At 31.7% G+C, this 19,637-nt stretch overlaps 3 protein-coding genes across 3 annotated transcripts in view; 2 read left to right on the plus strand and 1 right to left on the minus strand.

Moving 5' to 3' along the window:
- The window catches only part of LOC137919063 (uncharacterized), a 141,528-nt gene extending 139,985 nt beyond the window's left edge, over positions 1–1,543 (minus strand). Inside the window, exon 1 of the mRNA XM_068762034.1 lies at positions 896–1,543. Coding sequence (XP_068618135.1) covers positions 896–1,174 — 279 coding nt within the window. The 5' untranslated portion in view covers positions 1,175–1,543. The remainder of the gene's footprint in view (positions 1–895) is intronic.
- A 4,423-nt stretch (positions 1,544–5,966) lies between these two features.
- LOC137918992 (uncharacterized) lies at positions 5,967–15,542 on the plus strand. The gene is made up of 8 exons (XM_068761951.1): positions 5,967–6,010; positions 8,214–8,294; positions 9,068–9,247; positions 11,163–11,288; positions 12,242–12,386; positions 13,865–14,012; positions 15,175–15,259; positions 15,332–15,542. The coding sequence occupies exons 1-8, from the start codon at positions 5,967–5,969 to the stop codon at positions 15,540–15,542; spliced, it is 1,020 nt and encodes a 339-aa protein (XP_068618052.1).
- Positions 15,543–16,631: 1,089 nt separating this feature from the next.
- Positions 16,632–19,630, plus strand: LOC137918713 (enoyl-[acyl-carrier-protein] reductase, mitochondrial-like). The gene is made up of 3 exons (XM_068761593.1): positions 16,632–17,050; positions 17,219–18,046; positions 18,730–19,630. Exons 1-3 carry the CDS (start codon positions 16,807–16,809, stop codon positions 19,575–19,577), a joined length of 1,920 nt encoding a protein of 639 aa, XP_068617694.1. The 5' UTR covers positions 16,632–16,806; the 3' UTR covers positions 19,578–19,630.
- Positions 19,631–19,637: the final 7 nt, after the last annotated feature.

Here is a 19,637-nt window from a genome sequence, read left to right on the forward strand (position 1 = left end):
ACACAAACGACCTAGAAAGCCGTCTAAAAATATTATGAGATTTGCTATACCACAATATGGTTTTATCAGATATTTCCAAATACAAAATTCCATGTAAAACTAATTCCCTACATATAAGTACACCTTTAAGAATATATTAGTAAATTTCTACGCTCTCCTTAGATGTATAACCTAATTGTTCTATAGCCCTTTAACGGAAACAGCGAAATTTGAACCTTACACGTAATATAATCAATAGCAATTTTATTTATTTTAAAAGAATAAGTTTGGTTATAATTACATATCTATTAATGTTAAAAATTATCGTAAAGGATATAAGAATGATGGAATTATTATGCACATTTAACGATAGTTAGTAGATACGGTGACCGGGCGGCCGACAGTCAAACAATCGAGCCATAAAGAGCGCGCAATTCCTCGGTTCAATGACAAATGCAAACAATGCCTGACGACGGATTTGAACGGAGGCAATTGCAACTCATTATTATATCAATGGAGAAATCCGCGGTGTGGGCGACGTGACGCAGTGGAGAAACTTCCCCTCAAAATTGCAATGGGTAGCCAAGAGCATTTGCATGCGCGCCATATGACACCGCACGCGTGTATCGCCTAACTCAGACAAAACCTTTTACACGCTTTGAATCCTTAAATATCGCTGGATATGTTGTGTTTGTAATACAAGGCTACTAACTCCTTGTGTTAAGAAAATTAAAATAGAGTAATCAATTTATATTAACAATTAAAGTCCCTGATTATTGCCCTTAAGATAGTATTTCTACAGTTTATTTTTAAATTTAAAATAATAATCAAGGTGTGTTATTTTAACTAACATTTAAAATTATCTTAAATAAAAATAGTTTTTGTAAAATGACTATTTGCGATCAGAAACCCTTACCTGTTTTTGAGTCTTGTCTGGAAGTATGATAGACAATTCGAAGGATCTGTTCTTCTTGTCGCGACTTCCAGGCTTCATTAGCTTAGACGAGGAGCGAGTTATACTCTGCGCTTTTTCTGGCAACTTCAAAGCAACAATTGACATGCTACGTGAAAGCCGCCGACCAAGCTTGCGGGTCCTTAGAGACATGGAACCGCTTAATCCCCGCTTTCGGCCTTCTGCGACAGCTGGAGGCGTAGTTTCCTCCACAGACACACCTTCCTCACTTGCACCCGCCATCGCACTATCTACCGATAACGCCTCCGGTTTAATTATCACAACATCCACAATCACATTTCCGTCATAAAAATTCAATTATTTGAACTGTCGTTATGCATTCGAGAATATCTTATCTTTATCCTAAATACACTTATTTATAATGCACTTTTCAGTTGTTGATCGGCATCACTACGACGATATCTGAGAGGACAACGCGCGTTCGTAAGCCGGATCATATGGCCACATACCGGGTTTTGCACATTCATCGACCTATCTCACGTATGAAACTATCGATGATCCATGCGAAACGAGTTTCTTTGATAGGAACGGATTGCGCGAGATTACGTTTGATTTAAATAGGGCGCGTTAACGTAGAGCGTGTTGCGTTTGAGTGGGAGCAGAGAAGCGACGTGCACACAGACTGCCGCGGGCGAAGCTACTAACGCGGAGACTGGCTCGTCGAAGCGCCGAATCGCCCCCGCCAGCCGCTGTAGCACGGCTAGACCGAAATCCTATTACTTATCGAACCACAGTTACTAACGCGACACTAAACAAATGAACTTTTGTTAGACGTAACAAGTCGCCGTCGCTCCCACGAGATTTTTGACACAGAAACAGGACACTCTTTCTAACTTAACGGAATCTGAATTTACACTACTTCATTTTAACAGAAGGCTTTAAACACAAGTAGCTATGGATTTCCATAGTCACTAATTACAAAGTTATATTTATTAATAACTAGATGTTTCCCGCTCGCTCTGCGTGGCCCACGCTGCCTTGTGTGGGTGTACTTTCGTTAACTCCATTCATGATCATTTTTAAAATTCATACCTATGCTGGCTATAAGTTTTATACGTAATAGAGCAATAGCTTAAATAATTTCATTTTTAATGAACGCCTCCTTAAACCTTCTTGCGCATCGATTTCGTATCCAATCCTTCACGACAAAAGGATTATTTCTGCCAAATTTCAAATTTCAACACCTTATGGTCGCGCAGTTATATGGTGGTCAATCTTTATTACATACTAATATAGATGAATTTTAAATATAATCAATACTTACATATTATGACATAACAAATAAACAAAATAGATACCAAACTGGTTTACTTCCGATGTTTACATTTTATAACTAAAATGTTACACCGACCGCACGCGTTCAGACTAGAGTCCGGGCGTTTTCCTTATCATATGTTATACCTCTTGCCGAGACGCAAGTAACACGAGATCGATACTCCGAGCAAGCACCGCTTCAAGTTTAAACTGTAATTATAAGCTGTACGACCTCCTCCTTGCAATAACTTCATTATGTAGAACTACCAGACCAACAACTTCAGATCGATTCCCTGAACAAGTATCGCTTAAATTATAGATGATATGAGACTACGGTCCATATTATAAGACGATAGGAAACAAATCACATTTTCATTAAATATGTGACAATCTTCATATTAAGTATCTGTTCCCTAACTTTTACTGTTATCATGTCGACTTGATTTAATAATAATGTGACACAAAGAAAAAGGTCTGTAATTTTCTTTATTTGAAGATCGCTAATATATGGAAAAAAATCATATGTGAAAGCAATGTTTCAAAACACTGACAAAGTGGTTTTTTTTTTCATAGTCATTAAAATGAGGGTTCCTGGGACTCCTTTCGGAACGCACAAACAGTCCCTTTAGTTACCAACATACTCTACCCTTGGTATCTTACAACACACTACAGCTCTTATAGGTATGAAAAGGTAAGAATTTTTCAAAGTTAAAATTTACCTTATGGACTTTATTTCACCTACAGCTAGTACTCATATAGTTTCATACTATCCTAATGTTTTAATGATAAAATGATTCATTTAATTGTGGCAATCTTCGGGGGCCGCCTATGGCTTGCAGTGGGCGTCTATGGTCTGGCATGATGATTAATTTGATTGCCTTGTAAAGAATAAATATTAATTATAATGCACGCTTGCTCTACGTGTCGCGCGAATGTAAATCGTCATTCTAAATATCATGCTCTTCAGCACGTGCTGCATTGCTTGCCACAAATGTTTGTTTTTAATACCAAGTGACAAGCACCATTCAACGTTGCCTCTAAACAATGTGACGCTCTACCGGATTGCATCAGCACCGTGAATACTGTTTTTTTATCATTTCGCTGATGAACGATATTCTTTGTTCCCGTGTGTTAGTGCTTCCAAACCAATATTCGTTCCCGTACCGTTAGTACAGCTTTCCGTTTCTATTCTTTTTTCAACTACCTTATTAACTCAATGTTAACTCATTAAAATGTGGCTCATTTCTTTTAATGTATGTCAATGTAATTGTCAATCTTAACTTTGAAATATACTTAGTGTTGTCTCTGTAGAGTAACCGTCTTCCAATATCTCATAAAAAATGAAACTTAATTTTCGATCTGTCATATAAACCCTTCTATTTATATATCTTAACTTTCAAATGTACTCAAGTAGTAATATTTTTTTATTGTTCTTGTTAACTTATTTATTACTTTTAAAGAGATAATCTTTTATTCGATAGGATTACATAGTTTTGCAATAAATTTATACAAAAATATTTGAATTTAAACTGATATATAGACCCTCCGTTAACGTGTCGGTTTTTCCCTTCTTACCAATACAATTTTCACGTACCACCATACCCTAGAAGACGTATACTACTGGTTGACAATTGCTGTTCTACATGATAATAAAGTACGATATTAGCTCAATAATAATAACATAATCACGATTCGTCGCGATCGGTATACGCGTTACTGCCTTTCTTCTTTAGAAATCGCTCTGATATGTTACAATAGGCTTTTAGGTTTTTAACGTGGCTAAGATTGTCCTTTACAAAACATAACCCGGTTAATTTCCCATAATAGTAATGCATTGTTGTTTCACAGCTGTGTGAGTATAAGACATGACCCAGCTGTAATGTTGATTTGTTTCATTTCATTCAAAAATGTCGTTGTGAAATCAATATTTCCAAAACTAAAGCATAACTCTTTCAATAAATCGTACTCCTGATATATTTAAATTTGATGAACACTTTGAATACGTCTTTTTTTTAGGAAATAAGGTAGCAATAAAAATATATTCAAGGCTAATAAATCTTCTTCGTTTTTCTTTTAATTTCGCATGAATAAAAAAGTGTGGTTAAGTTTACGGTGCTACCGAAACCGGTATACCGCGCCTTTGGGAAATAAGGGGCCGAGAAAGAAAAACCACGCGTACCACTTCCGTGACCGTTGACGGCGGAACAGAACGGGCGAAATTACGCCTCGTCTCGCTGAGCGCATACCTAACATGTGGTACAGCTGTTTCGGTAGATAGATAGATAACTAGTCATTATAGTTAAAATAATAAATAAATGAATATATCTCAAAATATTGTAAAAATCTCAAAGGTTATTGTATAAAATTGATCTTAGCGGCGACGTAACATATTATCTATGAACAATATTGTAATGTCATTAATATCTATATTATTGTTTACTTAATAACATACTTGTAACATGTGCAAGTGACATTTTACTAGATGATAACAATAAAGATAATGGAAATTAACATTCTAACAAATACATAATGGGCTCCTACAAAAATAATGATTATTCAAGCATGTCTATGATTGACAGAGATGTTATTTTTCGTTACTGACGGATAAATATAGATAGTAACATTAATAAATTTATTCTATACAAGTATTTTTGATGATTAAATGAGTAATTATGATGCAATAAATATTTAACATTTTTTACATCTCGTCAGTTGTGGGGTGACCACTGGACACAGGCTTTCATTGGGCATCTTCCAACGAACTCTTTAAGATCGTTTGTCGACTTTGTGAGTGTTCATCCAATGCAACCTTTTGCCACTCTGTGCTTTCCACTCCAGAACCTTTAAGCCCCAGCGGCTATATCTTTTACGCGCGAATTTGTCTGTATACTGCCACTTTGCTTGCAAATTGCCAACCTGCTGGACTATATCGGTGACTTTCATTAGCCTTTGGACTTCATCATTCTTGATTCGATCTCGTAGAAAAATACCTAAAACTAAATGTTAGCAACACAAAAGGTGCCGTAACTTTTACAAAATCCCTAAGAAAAAACGCATTATAATGTAACGTTACCATTACAGCGACTATCAATATTTACAAGATTTATGTTAGTTAAAGTGTCGATCACACAGGCCCGTTGATAACGAGATATGATAGTGATCAACGACAAACACCATTCGCTAAATTATGTAATAACAATTTTATTTGGTGTTAACTTTTTTTACATTCACTGTTTACTCTACGGCCTTACTTTCTTATTATAATGAATGTTTAATTACTACTTTCTCAAGAATAATGCTTTCACAAGTTCTTAAAACCAAGCGTCCTTTGATATAAAACAGTTTCTATGAATCGGTTAGCGGAAAACTCACTTCCATGGCCGACGGGAAGTAGCTCATATAAATAACAGATAAATAAAAATAATTATTCATTTTTCAGAATACAAGACGAATTTATTTTATTTTTATAGAATTGAATGAGTGTTTATTTTTTCGACAGCAGACTTTAAACTATAACAAATATTTCTACTACAGAGAAATAAATCTTACTAATTGACATTAATTATCGAATTAATTTAATTTGAATTGAATGATTTACCATAGTTTATAATATATACATTTGTACACTCAAGCATCGCATATTATAAAATGTAGAACAGCGGTCTTAAATACTAAATTATTTATATACGTTAAAAAATATTAAGAAATAACTTTCTCACTACAGATTCAAGTATTTATATCTTGGGTTAATTGGTAAAGAATGCCTAAAGGTATTAAGTCCGTCATTACAATAAGTATAAAAAGGTAAGTAAATAAATTTCTTATTAAATGTAAGTAAACGTATAAAACGTTCCTGCTGCCTCATGCTAGCCGCGTTAGCACACTGCAAACATAAACTAAGTTAAATATTAAATTGAAAAACGTTAGTTTTAATAAGGAAGTTCGTTATAGTGACAAATTAAATTTATTGAATTTAAGTACAAAGTTAATAATTGTTACAATAATAATAAACAAATAATAACAATATCATTTTTTTATAATTATTATTATAATGGATAATAGAAGCACAAAAAATAGTCGAAAATATTACCACAGATATATAATTTTATCGCTCCTCACATGTACTAAGCAATTTGCAGAAAAGATTTAATATGTATATGTCAATCATTTACGCGATGTCATAATTTATTGCTATTTGCTACATTCAAGATTTTAATATGATTTTAAAGTGATTAACTTTTTAATAAAAATGCCGTAAGTATATTTTCATTTAATATAACGGAGAGCAATTTTAATATGTTGTTATAAAATAAATAAAGAAGAATATCTATGTAGCCGTTTCATGTAATTTGTACATTGAAGAGTAAATAATTACAACTAAGAATTTCTGTCAAAAAGAACCAAATAAGAGCGTGAATGTGATTTCATATTTGAAACTAAATGCTAATTATGAAATAGTTAATAGGTAAGTATAACTAGTATACGTCATGAGGAAAATGCCAGAAGAACCTAATTTTACAGAAATTAGCATCTTTAAATATATATATTGTTAATAATAGTTGAGCAATTTTATAGAATATTCCGTCGAATTGAACGTTTCTAATAAGTGAATGCATTTATTTATTATTTGCAAATTTATATGTGTGTACATAAGAGTAAACGATTTCAAAATTGCACTTGTAACACGTTCACTTGCTAAACAGTCAGAAACATACTGTATTAAATCGCTTATGTTTGAAAGATTTACACTTACACACCATAATACTGGTTTCGTGACCTATTCTGATTCTATCCTTATACAGAACAATTAAGACGACAGCAAATCATAGTGCCAACCGGTGCTTCGCCTTACGAACTATTTTTAGGTTTATATGATAGGCCTGGTTTTTAGACTACTAATTTAGTTCTAAAGAGGCCCTACCGCTTCCATAAATTATATCAATCGGTTGAAATTTAATCACGACAATGTCCACTGGCATTTAGGTATCAAATAAGTGTTATAATGTTTATTCATTTCCATTCAATATTTTAACGTAACTGCGTACTATTATTTATTTCCTTAATGTTTGTAATGCAACAAACGTTTAAAAAATTTATTCCTCTCGCGACACAAGTTCTTTGTTTAAAGTTTTTTTTAAAAAAGTTTCGCCGTCCTGCAGTTAAATGTCGCAGACTTTTTGTTGACCTTCGACACGGAACGTGCCAATCTCGGGCACTTTTGCCTTTTAAAGAAACTCGTTTATCAAGGGAATTGTTATCACATGGGCGTAGAATATTCATTGTGGTCACTTGGGTTACTGTATCGCTATATTGTGATTTTGAAAGATCAACGCACACCAATTAATTATTCTACATATTATAATGTACAGTACAGAAATAAACATGTTGATTGGTTATTGTCATAAAAGCTTTAAAATGGCGAAAAAATGGGTTATTGCCTGTGCATTAATGTATAGTACAACCTTTACAAAAATCCATTTTATCGGAAATAATAATTAACGTAATATTTATTTAGTAAAAAAAAGCGTTTTAAAAATTCGGATTACTACATATTAAAATTAATTATTTTTCAATATCTATGACTGCATACTTTGTACTGCCAGAAGCTTAATAGCTTCTGGCAGTACAAAGGCCAACCTCTGTCACGTTCTAATAAAAAAGAAATACTAATGTAACATATTTCAGAATGATCACTTTATACAGGTTGATTGGGAATCGGTGCTTTAAAGCTTTTTGATGAAAAATGTACTATACATTCACATCTTTATAGCACCATTTCCATTTTCCATTCCAATCATCCTGTAGATTATAAATATTTATTAAGATTAAATATAATGTATAATTTATTTAAGTAGATTATGTAAGATTGTAGAATAAATAAAGAATATAAATATATTAAAAATATAAACATACATACATACAAATTTTGAACAAAAGTTTTAAATGCGGCTATATCAAATAAATAGCTTTATTTCTTAAATATACAACTTGTCATAAAACATTACAGCGAGGCCGAATATTCTTGGAGAAAACTAGGAAATTGGAAATCACGTTACTCTAAATTATACTCCACGACAAACATATCATTGTGAGTTTTGTACACGTATCATCTTTTTTCATCTTTTTTTAATGTAATTTAATATCTGTAACTTTTGTAGTTATATTTAGATACTTTTTATATATATGTATATATTTTATATGTGTAACTAAAGTATATTTACGTATTTTTTTATAATTTCACTATTACGGACATGTTCACTATTATGAAAATAAGTTAATTTAGTGTCCAATAAATATCAATGTTTAATAAGCACAGCATATGTCCTGTAGTTTCTTAATTTATGGTCAATTAATTAAAATTATTATTTAATTTGTCATCGTTTCTGATGGTCTGGTACCGTATCTCGGGCGCAGCCCAATGTATTGCGACCAAATAGTGACTCATTGGTCACGTCGTGAGTCACGGATGTCGAGAAAAAGTCAATACAGCTCTATGACTGCAGACTCCATCACGATTTTATTCTCGCCGTCGGCAAAAACACTAACGAACAGTTATTGTTTTCATGCACGTGAGCCATATTTTTATTAACCAATTATTTATTTACAACATTTCTGAAAAGTATGGATTCTTCTTTTTGATTGTCAGAGGGCCATTATTATAAGTATAAATAATATTTATTTAATGCCATAATTTTTGTAGAAATCTAGACATGAATAAGAGTTATCATAACAAAACCACAAATAGGTAAATACCTAGTATATAGTATATTTAGTTATAATTTGATTGTAATTATTTAAAAATTCAATCTGTTAACAATGAACCGTCCTTTTTTATATCAAAATATACTTCGATTACAGAAGACAAAAAACAGAAGATGTTAGTCGAATTTCGTTTATGAGTAACGACTCTGACCCCTACGCAACGCTTGTCCAAAGAATGAGGTCTATAGATTTAAAAAATACTTCCCCGCCTGTAGGTAAACTGTCGTCATTTGTATCAGCCCTCACCGAAATGTACGACTTGAGAAGGAACAGCGAACAGTACGTATAAATTTCACATATAACCTTCAAAGTAAGTCTAGCTGCGCGTAATATGTAAACTTAATATTATGCAATTATTAGTTATGACTGTTTGAGAATTGTCTGTTAATCCTGAAAAATAAAAATTATTAGTGTCATATTTATAAAGATACAATAATTTAAAACTATAAATTCCTAAGACAAAACATCATTTATCGATGAAAAATGAACTTGCTTAAAAGAATATGAATGCTTGTGCATTTTTGCTATATTGGATTTGACAGGTAACATGAACGAACTACTTTTGATTATTGTCGCGCGTATTGATAAAAATTTAATTCAGTTATTTTTAATACATTCGTTATTAATGTTGGCGCGAATAGCGATACAATTTACGTTCCTCAGTAAAACAGGTATGAGCATAAACCAGTTTCGAACAGGTACAATTACATGCGCTAGGCTGCACCGGTAATCTCGATTTCAATATCGAAAGAGAAGTAAACGCACAAACGCATTTACAGCCTTACCGAGCAAAGATCACTTTACATTATTGTAACTATGCAATTAAAGTAAATCAACAATTGAACAGTACTTTTTCACTATATACGCTTTATCTACCTATGAATAATTTACGCTACTATTACCACGCACTTAAATTAACAATTAAATTACGTTGTTGTAAACTAATCCACTGCTTTACTCCTACAGTCGATATCGGCTTTAATTAATTGATGTTTAATTTTTTTTATAAATAGATGACATTTAATTGACTGGTCCATTGAGATTCGAAAACCGACAGGTCGTTAATTATACATTCTTTTGATGGATGGCATTGTTTTTATTTACAAAGTCTGCGGGCTTGAGAAAAAGTGCAGAAGTGCTTATTCTAGAATTAATTTTATGCGGCAAGGCTCGAGGCCTCGGGTCAGGCCGTTATATATAATTTTTACTAACGGATTAGGAAGCCATTGAGCTCTTAGATCGCTTTGGCTAATGCTTTATAGACCTACCGTCGAATTGGCCGGATGCTATTACTTGGCTGACATTATTACCACATCGCAAAGAACTAGTGTTAAAAGATGAAGAAACTCCTGCTAAACGCGCATCTAACTATAATAATGGGCGGTTAATGTCCTCTCTTATTTGTCTTATAATTGCCTCGTGGTCCGGAAATTTGTGAGCATATGATGGTCTCAGGACAGAGGGGCGTTCGATTGACTCTGGGGGAATAAGTTAGTAAGTTGCGGCGGTTGCGGAATCAATGTTATGATTGGGTGCTCGTTCTAAAAGCTTGGTTGTAGTTGGCTGCACCCGATTCACACACAGGTCTTAATTAGGCATAAAACACCATGCTTTCGTGGCCCAACGCTTGCACCTGTTCTGTATGACCTGGAGAATTTTGTATAGAGAATTTTGTTAATTCTGTGTGGCCTTAATTTTAATTGAGTAAAAAAGTTTAAGAAAAAATTGGAAAAGTTTCAAGGAATAACTTCAGTACAGTAGGCCTCGGATATCAGAATTTTGTATAAAAAATCCTTTATCGTACTACGAGTATGTATGCCTATTACTTTAAGGTAAGCAGAGCGTCCGCCATGAAAAAAAATTAAAAGATAACTACGCATTCAAAATTCATATAAAAAATAAGGTACAGGATTATTATATTAAATTAAGCAGTTCTTGTCGTTTAAGCACATGTGAGGAACATTCACATCCTCGTTTGAAATAATATTGAATAAAATATTGCAAATTATTCTAATAACGTATAAGACTACGACACTAGGAAGTAGTACTTAATAATTACTACTAAGTAATGTCATTTGCAATTTTTGTGTAATATATTACCAGTTACCTATTGTTAACTATTAAATGTTTAATGTTTCTATCTTAAGTAAATACTAGATAATGTGTGTAAATGTTTAAGATTTTATTTTTTTAGGTTTCAAGACTTAGGCGTTCATGACACGATGCTACTGAATTTGGTCCGCAGTCAAAGCGCTGACATTCAAGAATTGCAAGACAAAACCATTGAATTACCAAAGGAAAATGATGAAGAATCCGATGAGTAAGTATAGAGCTCACTTAGTATACTACAATATTATGATAACTTTAAGGACAACAGTGACAAATATTCTTTGCAGACCTCACATACTTACTTCGTTTATACATTTATTATTAAACATTGCAATCCAAAGATCAACAAATAACTATTAAAGAAACAATTCCACTTTTATATAAGTCCCATATTTTATTTTAAATATTTCTTTGTGAAAATCTTTTAAAAATTTAAGCCTATAGATTATTTTGTGTTGTTCTATTGCGTCTAAAATATTAATAAAATACTATAATAAAGCGACGTCAATTTCCGTGGGATATTAGATTACGTACGCATTAAGTTTAAACAGCACTTCTCTTTTAATGCGCAGGCCTTGATACAATGTTTCTGCGAGTTGTTCATGATCAGGGTACATTATAAAGACTTACTAAAATTAACTATAATTTCACCTAGAACTTTAATATAAGAGTATCTCTATTGAAACAGACTTAGTGACTTCACAAAGAAACTGGTCATTTTTCGTTATTCACCTACATTTAATTTATTTTCCATAATTACAAAAGAGAGTAATAAAATTAAGATAGTAGATAACATGAGAAAAACACTTTTATATTAATACTAACAAAGTAAGAACTTAAGTAGAAGAACTTTAAGTAAATTAATTTAATATATAAAGAAATGGGTTTTGTTGTATATATATCTTTGAATGAAGAAAAGGCATCATGAATTACAAAATTAAGAGCTCGGTATAACTAAAGTACGGTAAACATATTAAAGTTAAAATTACGTTAATATTTAACTTAGTTATTAACGATAAAAATAATGAAGTGAAATATTAGATAGTGTAGCGTTATTAGTCGTATGCTTTTAATATGAGACTGGTTACATACATTTCTCACAACCCCCCAGCCATTTATCCCCAGGAAAAAATAACGCGTAATAAATATGTATTTTTAATTCAGTGAGACAATCGAGCCTTGCACTCATGGACTCGGCATCCGGATGACGGACCGAAGCGTATCACGCTCCCGATTCTCCCGAGTCTCTACTCGTCGTGACATGGACATCCCTTCCATCCTAGCCTATAACCCTGCAATTCCTGCGCCGGTTTTACTTTTAAAATATTTGTATTTATAATACTTAATAGGTTATATATTAAAATACATATCACTAATATTAAACGATATCATTGCCTAGTTAAGGTGTTGGAAGGAAGCTGCATGCAGACCGCTTTGAACCAGTTTTATTGGAAATCTAGGGGGGAGTGGGGACTTCCTACGGCTAAAATAATGATGATATTGGAACGTACATATATAATTAAGACAAGCACATTCTGTCAGTTACATTAACAAATCATAAAGTTTGCTTTTTAATATTGGATTTTCTATCAAACTGATCATCGTGCTGTTCTTTAAGGAAGGCCTACACTTTGCAGTAGCCTTTTGTCGGTTGTTATGATGATAAAGATGATTCTGATAAAATATTTATATTTATTTGGCTATTTTAATTTATTAATTATCATTCTCTTACACGAAACATCTGAAAGAAAAATTTAAAGTGTAGAGGGCGATTTTATCACTAGTCATTTTTTTTACAAACTACTTTAGTATAAAAACAGAGAGACAAGTAGCTGGTAGTCGACGTGTATATTGTACTGGATATATTAGAATAATTAATGTATAATGTTATAAAAAAGAGAAATACACACTAATATTGAAATTTATATAAGCATTAGGCTATTGTATATACACTCGTAACGGCTTCGACATGGAAACTGGTACGGATATTCTATTCTTCTTTTCATTCGCCGAGTAAAGGCCTACCACAAACCCATTTTGATCGATTGTTAATTATATACAAATAAAAATATGCTTATTGTCCTTTCTAATTTTAAAATATTTATAAATGAAGAGTATTTATTACGTTTTAAGTTAACGAAAGCAAAGTAAACGATCAAACTGCTTATATGATACTAGTGGACTTTTACATCAATCTCGAGGAAGGTATAAGTGTTATCATTGTAAATAATGATCCGAAGCGAAGCGTCTGTGACTTCATCTGGATTTAAGGGTAAACGGCATTAATCCGTGACAAAAAATGGTTTTAAAAAAAAGTAATGGTTATGTTATGGGCTATAGTAACCAATTCTTTTCTAGGAAACCGTTCACTGTAAAAAAAAGTTCATTGAACAAAAACTTGAAAAAAATCAAATTATACTGTAAAGGTTTTTAAAGTTGTTATAAAGTTTGGGAATTAATTGCACTACTATATTTGTTATACTATTAAATATTTACTTACTATATTAGGGGTATTGTAAAAGCGACCACAAAAAAACTGTCTGAAGTTTTTGTGACCTCTTATAAGATCGTTTGAAGCCCTCGTAGTTATAAGTAAGAAGAACCGTTATATTATATTTAGGTTTTTCTGGCATCATTCTCATAACGTACGAAAGCAGTCACTGTAAATAATATTACTATTTCAACCAAATCTAGGTTTATATTAGAAAAAGAAACACTAGTAGTCTAATAGGAAACAGAAAAGCTATACCTATTATTAAACACTTATAAAACTTTTTTGTTTTATAGGAACCACAACTAGGGATACCAGCTTTTCAAAAAGTACCGACGGTTCAGCCCGAAGAGTTACCAAAATGGTCTATCCGACGCTCGGTCTGCCCCGTCTGTTCACAAAAATGGAAAGATAGAAGCTTTTTGAAAAAAATTAGATATTCTGGTAAAATTTTAATTCATGATTATCGTTTTCATCCAATTTGGTGAAAATGTGGTAAGTAGTGACCCGAGCCGAGGCTCCCAAGGAAGACCACGAACTTAGCTAAAACAGGTTTTAGCGCCTTCTACAGCCTTTCCCGTCGAACCTGCGGAATCTAAAAATGCCACTTAAGAAAAACATAAAAAAGTAATAGTTATTACTACTACAGTGTGTTAGTTTATATAACAAAAAAATTACATATTTATATATATTTATACATATATTATGTATATGTAAGATATATATTATGGTAAATGCCATGCAATACATAACTAGGTCACCATACTTACTAGTACGGTGCCATATGCCTATATTTTTAATTAGAACAGTTTTTATCGCCATACTTAATTGTGGAGAAAAAGTAAGAAGAAACTTTACAACAACATATCTTTATAGAAATTTAACAATATGCTATATTAATAACTTTATTTTGCTTTAAACAATGCACATACACTTTCTGTCAGATATAGTCTAATTGAAAAACAAAACAATTAAGCGACATCATTGTCAAGGTCATTTAAATATATTTTTTTTAATAATATGAATTTTCTGTCAATTTACTTTTAATATGCGTTTTAAATTTTTTTAAATGGTAATCCAACAACGTTTTGCGGAATTTTAATAAAAAAATCTTATTCTGGTTTGAAAAAGAAACATTGATTTCTTGCATTTACATGTATTATTTAATTTAAGAGTGAAGTCCTTTCACCTATCCTAATTGCCCATCTGATGTCTAACGTAAATTGAGAGAACCTTTTCTCTATAATGTATAAACTATTTTAAATGTCGAGACGAGTTAAATTCCATTCCACTAAAACCCACATCTATGTAACCAGCGCTAAGGAGCGATACCACGCATCATTTTAAGGTGATAGGCCCAGAACTGTTGCTTTTACGAATATTCTGTAACAAAATTTGGCGCACCCCACAGGTGTACAGTAACATCATGTTACTTTCCATCTTTATTTGCCATTGTCAAACACCGTATTTGTTTATTATCATCAGCTTTACGAGGGTATAAAAGGTATTAAAACATTTTGCCAAGGATTTTAAATGTAATATATAACGAGTAAAAAGTAATTAAATTTCGTCCGTAATTTAATAAAATATCTCATTTTCATGACAGGATTAAAACGAAATTCATCATTTGAATATCGAATACCGTCTGTAATGGCACCAGCAAGATTGAAAACATCAATAGCCCGGGAATTGTTAGTATACAAACATAAAATATATGACTTTTTTATATTCCGTAGACTTAAAGTTGATTTTTTTCTCTTCAGTTCTCCTCGTCCGCTTCCTTCAGAACTTAATGAGTTGAGCGCTTCTCGCAGTAGTTTCAGAAATTCAAGCCGGTCGTGGCAATTGGTTCGTGCACGACGTCTTCGAGTACCAAAATCACTTATGCCTTCTATAGATGAAGAAACCTCTTACGCTATGCGTACAAGAAAAGAGTTAGAACAACGCGTAAAAAAGTTTTTATTAGAAGAATAATAATAAATTTTTCATCGTGATATCATCAGACTATTAATAAAATCAGATTATTCTTATCATCAGATTATTTTGAGAACACTTATTATGAAGCCTTACATAGATATCTGAGTAAATTGAAAAGAAAATATTTACTCATATTTTTCATGGATTTTTTTTAACAACAATCCGTTTTTACTGATTATTTCGCTCTTAATAAGCTTTTCTCAAAAAGATTACACAAATATAAATTACTTTTTTATACTTTATATTCTTATCTTTCTTCAGTTATAAATATATACATTTATGAGACAAAAAATTGTACAACTGCTTTTTAATTTTTTATACACATAGTGCTTACAAATAAACTTGTGTTTGGTTCATAACAATGTGCGGTTTTTCTCAAAAACTAATAAGATTAAGTGATTCTTGTACCAAATTTCAATAACGGTAACTAAGAAAAAAAATAAGAATCTTTGTATTTTCAGATTTAAAATTTATTATTTAATTTTTTTATTTCGCAGATCTCGCGATCTTGCCTGTTGCCAATTCTTCTATTGCCAAGATATATGTATGTGTAATGTGCCGACACATATGATAGTATTAAATATTTCAATGATAAGTGTTCACTAAATATAGGGTTAGTAAATCCGGTTGATCCTTATAATAAACAATATTAGTTAAAGGTTGAAAATTCCTAAAAAAAAAACATTCCTATACATATTTACTGGCAATTGTGCAAGTCACGTGTCTATAATTAATTGAAAAAATAGAAAAGATACGAGAAAGTATGGATCAATCAACGTTACAATTTTTAAAAAACATTTGCTTTATATATTAAAGCTATGTTCGAGTACCATAACAAGGCACCGATAATTATAAAATGTAATAGGTTATTAATTTAGTGGCATTTTTTGTAACATTCTAAAGCAAGATTTAACAAAATTTGAAGTTAAATCCTTCAACGCAATAAAATCTGATTATCTTAGTATTAATTCGTAAGCTTAGAAATATGTTTTCAAATAGGTATGACCTATTTTAGTACCATAATTTGCTACATGCAACACAATGGCAACTGTCAACAAAATTTTCTATTTTACCGAATGAAACTTTATCAACAATGAAATCCAATTTAAATTTATAAGTTGAAGTATAAAAACATAAAATCTCTGGTTACATTGATTTTAAGTAACATTTGAAATTTATTTTGTTATTAAAATATTCCTAAATAAATATTCAAAAAATAAAACATTACCCAAATATTATTTCTTAACAGAAATTACAAATTATGTCTCGTATACCAATAACAAAAAATAGGTTATGGTGTTTTACTCAATTTTCTAAATCTCTTCTGGGAAATAAAATTTTTGTAAGGAATTTGACGTCGAAACAGCTTGTATACTGTGAATTTGGTGATCCCTTAAAAGTAATTAAGTTCAAAGAATGTAAAGTTCCTCCTCTTGGCGGTGAAGACATATTGGTTCGCATGTTGGCTGCGCCTATAAACCCGGCCGATATTAACACTATACAAGGTACTGGTCACATTTTACTATTTCTTATAGTGCTTTAGCAGTTTACAAATATATTGTTTTTACTTCAAGACAAAACGGATTAATGGCTTATAAGGTATTATTATCACACATAATTTAAATTATTTTATGTCCAAAATATAATTATTAAACTGTTAAAACTTCTTACAGGAAAGTATCCTGTTAAAGTTAGCCTTCCAAGTATACCAGGTAATGAAGGTGTAGGAATTGTAGAAGAAATTGGTAAAGAAGTGAAGGGAATTTGCCCTGGTAACAAAGTTATTGTTACTAAACCTGTCCAAGGTACTTGGAGAGATATAGGTGTATTTAATCAAAAAGTACTTAAGGTTGTTCCTGATGACCTAGGGTTAGTAGAAGCTGCAACTCTCACGGTCAATCCTTGTACAGCCTATAGAATGCTGACAGACTTTAAACCTGTGAAAGAGGGCCTTGTAGTAATTCAAAATGGGGCAAATAGTGCCTGTGGCCAAAATGTCATTCAAATATGTAAAGCCTGGGGAGTGAAAAACATAAACATAGTAAGAGATAGGCCAGAAATTAAAGAGTTAAAACAATATTTAGAATGCCTGGGGGCTACATATGTCCTTACAGAAGAAGAATTGCGATCTACAAATATTTTTAAAAATAAGTTGATTGACAAACCATCTTTAGCTTTAAACTGTGTAGGGGGAAAGAGTTCCCTTGAAATGTTAAGGCACTTACAACATTCAGGAAAGATGGTAACTTATGGGGGCATGTCTAGAGAACCAGTAAATATTCCTACTTCAGCATTTATTTTTAAGAATTTATCATTTTATGGATTTTGGATGACAGCATGGAACGAGAAAGCTTGTCCAGAAGAAAAAAATGATATGGTAAATGACATCATATCTATGATGTGCAGTAATAATCTTAAGGGACCAATACATAAATTGGTGAAATTTGATAATTACCAAGAAGCAGTGGGTAATGCTTTAACAGCTCAAGGTTTTACTGGTTGTAAATACATTTTAGATTTTAAATAGTTATCTCTATTCTGCTGTACATATTAGACTATAGAATTGTAAATGCTATGTACTGTGGGCTTTTGAAAATAAAACTTAAACAAAGTTTTAACTGTTTTACTTTAAATGTTTTTACAATTATTCTGCATCTGTGTCAGTAAATATTGAATAATATTAAATATTGTACCAAGAAATATATTCTACTGTAGTATTATATTTTTTCATTTTCTACTTGAAATTTGGTGTTTTAATTTGTTATAATGATAGTTATTTCTTAATGAACCCTGTAATAGCTGTTATATACACACATGTAAATATATTTACATAAGTCTGTTTATATATATGTATATATATATATATATATATATATATATATATATATATATATATATATATATATATATATATATATATATGAGGCGCCAAGAAAGCACCCAAAACTCGGAAAGTTGACCTTGTTTAAATATTTTGGAATGATAACAATTATACAGAAACCAAACTTGTAAATCTCACTAAAATGGAACTATCCTTATGATCATTTATACTAATTACACTTATTAAGCAGTGATGAAAATTCAATAAATAGTTTCTAATTATATTAAATAACAGAAATGGAAGGAAAATTTAAATTTAAAATCTAATGTGAAATTTATAATACACCATTATTTTTTATTTCAGGTAGGGGATGTTGTTTACCACATTTACCTCACGTGCCTGGTGATGAAGGGGTTGGTGAAGTTGTAGAAATTGGCAGAAATGTTTCCACAGTAAAACCTGGCTGCAGAGTTGTTTTAACCTCTAGGTTTTTGGGATCTTGGAGATATTATGGCACATATCATCAAAGAGATGTTCATATTATATCACCAAACATACCTTTACCTATAGCTTCTATGATTACATTAGCACCCTGCGAAGCTTATAGATTGATAAAAGACTTTCGTCAAGTATCTCCTGGAGAAACGATTATACAAAATGCAGCAAATAGCCCTTGTGGACAGTGTGTTATACAGCTTTGTAAGGCATGGGGTATAAATACAATCAACATTGTCGCTAATCGCTGTGGCTATTCATCAATGAAACAACATCTATTAAACTTAGGAGCGACTGCTGTTTACACGCTGGAAGAAGCTGAGGAACTAACATGTTTTAATACATCTGTAACCCGTCCAGTTTTAGCGTTAAATTGTTTGGGCGGTAGATATGAGGATGTTTTGTTAAAAATATTGGACAATTTTGGAGTGATAGTTTACTATGGCTGTGCGTTTGATTTACCTCTGACGAAACAGTGTTGCCGCTGTGATGCAACGTTTTGTAAATTTTCTTTGTGTGATTGGGCCGCTTCTGCTACTAACTTACAAAAAAGTACCATGTTAAATCAAATAATTCAATTAACAGCTGTTGGTAACTTAAAAGCACCTACATATGAACCCGTTCAACTTTGTGATTATGCACTCGCTCTTGCAAAAACTTGTCAATGTGAAGCATTTTCAAATGTTAACTATGTTTTCGATTTTACTGTGCCATAAAAGATTATACATTATCATAATCAAAACAAAAAATTACATAAAAAAATAAAGATACAACAT

The sequence above is a fragment of the Battus philenor genome, unplaced genomic scaffold (genome assembly GCF_028537555.1).
Source record: "Battus philenor isolate CCGP_79_NKW_IND1 unplaced genomic scaffold, ilBatPhil1.0.hap1 SCAF_15, whole genome shotgun sequence".
Lineage (NCBI taxonomy): Eukaryota > Metazoa > Arthropoda > Insecta > Lepidoptera > Papilionidae > Battus > Battus philenor.